This window comes from Arachis ipaensis, chromosome B10, assembly GCF_000816755.2.
Source record: "Arachis ipaensis cultivar K30076 chromosome B10, Araip1.1, whole genome shotgun sequence".
Classification (NCBI taxonomy): domain Eukaryota; kingdom Viridiplantae; phylum Streptophyta; class Magnoliopsida; order Fabales; family Fabaceae; genus Arachis; species Arachis ipaensis.
Genome location: NC_029794.2, coordinates 135,941,573 through 135,944,830, shown reverse-complemented (window position 1 = coordinate 135,944,830; position 3,258 = coordinate 135,941,573). Strand labels below are relative to the sequence as shown.

Here is a 3,258-nt window from a genome sequence, read left to right as displayed (position 1 = left end):
TGATTGCACTAAAGTTGGTTACCTGTACTTTCTTAATGGAAAGTGATCCGAAAAGCAGCACCAATTAGTTTAGTCAATTATTTCAAAGAGAGGATTTAAATGCTAAAAACCCTTGAGAAAGAGCCAGGGTTATGTCTATCGACAGTGTTGATGTCGTCATATTGCTGTGGAACCGAAATTTCGGGACCAGTCACTGAGGAATGAGCTGATAGCATAGTAAATAGCCGGATTTAATAGAAGTAAGTGCTCTTTTTATTCTGTCATCGTGCATGTCTTCGATAGCAGGTGTAGGAGATAATTTAAAAATATTAGACTGATGATTTACATTGAATAGGCATGTGCTTTGTAAAATGGAAAACAATCCCGCTAGATAACGAACTAGGGTTGCAGTCAACTGCAGTCAATTAGTAAAAAAGAATTCCATTAATAAAAAAATTAGAATTGAGATTTTTTTTAATTCTCTCTTTAAAAGAAACATAAATTCAAATTATCACGAGAAATAATTAAAATAAACCAAATGAAAAAAAATCCAAAATCTAAAAAGAATCTAAAACCAAATAAAAACAAAAATTCAAAATCTTAATAAAAAGAAACATCCGAATATAACAAAAAGAAACATCCACAACCTAACAAAAAAAAGAGGTATCCAAAGTTATTTTAAAAAATTCAAAACCTAACAAAACAACGTATAAAAAAGTTATTTAAAAAACATTCAAAAACTAAGAAAAGAAATAATTAAAACTATTAAAATAAATCATCCAAAACCTAAAAAAAATAAAAAAAATCTAAAACATATAAAAAAGCACATCTGAAACTTAGGAAAAAGAAACATCTAAAACTTATTAAAAGAATCATCCAAAACCTAGACGACGATACTGTGTGTGGCGACTGGTGCACGGTTAATAGACAGAGCTGCAGCAAGTGTGGCTCGCGACGGAATAATGGACGAGTGACGTTCTCGATGGAGGTTGTTGTGTTTTGCGATGGGTGTGCGTGCGGCAAAGGACAACGCTGTGTGCGTGCGTGCAACGGTGTTGCATTTGCGAAGTGAGAGCGCTGCGTGTGTGGGGCGGCATTGCGTTCAGAAGGAGGTTTGTATGCTGCGGCGGTCGACGACACTAAGAGAAAGTGGAAGGTTGGGCATCACTCGCCATCAGGGTTAGATGATGAGTGGCCAGCGCCGCCGAGAGACGCAGTGAAGGGGTGGACGCAAGGAAAATTGCGGCGAAAAGAATTATTAGAGCGGGAAATCATAGTAGAAGTTGATTTTGGGTGGATTATATTTTTAAAATTAATCTTAATTTTTAGAATTTTAAAATTATTTTTAAAAAATTGTTCAAATTGGCCGCATATGGAGTTCATTATCTATACTTTCTCAATGAAAAATAATCCAAAAGGCAACATCAATTATTGTCAATCGATTTTATAAAATTTATATTAAATCTAACGATTTTACGAGTTAAATCATTTTTACGTAAAATGTTAATTTTGTCTCTTCTATTAATAATATTGGTGTGAGAAGAGAAGGGAATTGAATGAGAGGAAGTGGAAACGTGGGAAAGGAGTAAGCGTGTGAGGATGAAGGGAAGGGGTTAGGTTGGACGACTGATTAAAAGACAAAGTCCAAGTCTTCCCTCCAAACCACTACTTTTACAAACTATATGCAATGCATACCTCAAATTCCGTTATATTTTAATCTAACCTCTATCACTATACTATGCCGTCAATAACAACATCATTATTCATTGCTATGGACTAAGCCAACCATTATTCCACCACCACTCTCCATCAAATTCATCATGATATTCTTCCCATAGGCCATAGCTAAAACCAACTTACCTGATCTTCCATCTTTAATTAATAAATCCACACATGGCCAAAACCAAAAACCGAATTTTCCTATGCTGTTTTGGACCACCACCCGACACAGCATCCACTAATAATAAAAAGTCTGACCCAATAATCAAGAAACGGACGAGGAAGAAACGCAGCTGGATTTCATGGCTCATCATTCGGATCCGAAATACTTCCTGCAAAACGGTGCCGCTTGAAGATCATTACTCCAATCCCAAGCCCAAGCCACCAAAGTCAACTCTCCGTCACAATAATAAGCCTCAAGCTCCACCACCGCCGTCGTCAATTGTGCCTCTTCCGCCACAGCCGGCTACTCCCTACTATACCCCTTCGCAGGTATACGTATTACTATATACATATATTTAACTCGTAATGGATCTTTCATGTAAAATTCTGTACCCTATATTATTACTATATATTGATTCGAATAAGGTTGTGTATATATTATTGAGCAATGCTACGGGGCCAGCAACATTTGTGATTGGCAGCCATCAACTAGCTATCAATGATGATTTGATGGTGTGAGATTGGTGTGAGATATCATCCAATGACTCACATTTCTCTGCTGGTTCCATGCTGGCCAAAATGCAATCAAATTGCTGACCCCTTAGACTTTTTCTATATTATTAATGGAAGACTAATAATGCAATAATATAATATGTCCGACACTGCAAAAATTTACCCCATGTTTAATTTTTTTTTTTTTTTTTTTTTTAAAAAGCTCAAAGGGGGCTAATAAAGGTAATGTAAAAGGTAGGCTAATTTGGGGTAAGTGAGCTAACATTTTTTATAAATAAATTCTTAAAAAAAATAGTGTTGTTGATATATGTCGATGAATTGGAAGCAGGCGGTAAGAGATGTTGTACATTTGTACTTATTATACTGCGTGTTATGTTTCAGACAAGGCACGGGGCGAGCAAAAAGAGAACAGAGGAGGACACGCGTCAACAACGAAGAGAGTCTCTGAATGATGAAGCAAAACAAGAGCCAACAGAAACGAAGCAGAAAAAGTCGAATAAGTACGCGCCAATGGTGGGAATGTCCATAATAGTGGTCATTCTGGTCATAATGGTGTTTTGGGGTCGCTTATGTGCCATACTCTGCACTTCCGCATGGTTATACTACATCCCCCATTTTAAGACGGTCACAACTGCCGCTTCTCATTTGCAACACGACGTCATCCATGTGGACGTGGATTTAGATTCGGAGGATTACAAGAAGAAGGTAATCATGGAGGGACTTCTAGACAGAAAGAGAGGGCTCACTACTAACAAATAACAAACAAACTAATATTATATAGGTTACTTGCTTGTTGACCTCATCTAGTCCCATCCTTTTAATGCTGGCTAGGCACTTTATAATTTTGTGATCAACCCAGAAAAAAAAAAAGTTAGTTCGGAAGTA

At 36.8% G+C, this 3,258-nt stretch overlaps 1 protein-coding gene across 1 annotated transcript; it reads left to right on the top strand.

The window, feature by feature from the left end:
- Positions 1,537-3,258, top strand: LOC107621818. Its single transcript, XM_016323809.2, has 2 exons — positions 1,537-2,190; positions 2,755-3,258. Exons 1-2 carry the CDS (start codon positions 1,873-1,875, stop codon positions 3,130-3,132), a joined length of 696 nt encoding a protein of 231 aa, XP_016179295.1. The 5' UTR covers positions 1,537-1,872; the 3' UTR covers positions 3,133-3,258.

Bases quoted from the DNA above. Each gene is read 5' to 3' on its own strand.
- LOC107621818 (XM_016323809.2), top strand. From the start codon at position 1,873: ATGGCCAAAACCAAAAACCGAATTTTCCTATGCTGTTTTGGACCACCA. The intron at 2,191-2,754 runs GTATACGTATTA...GTTATGTTTCAG, and splicing joins CCTACTATACCCCTTCGCAG to ACAAGGCACGGGGCGAGCAA.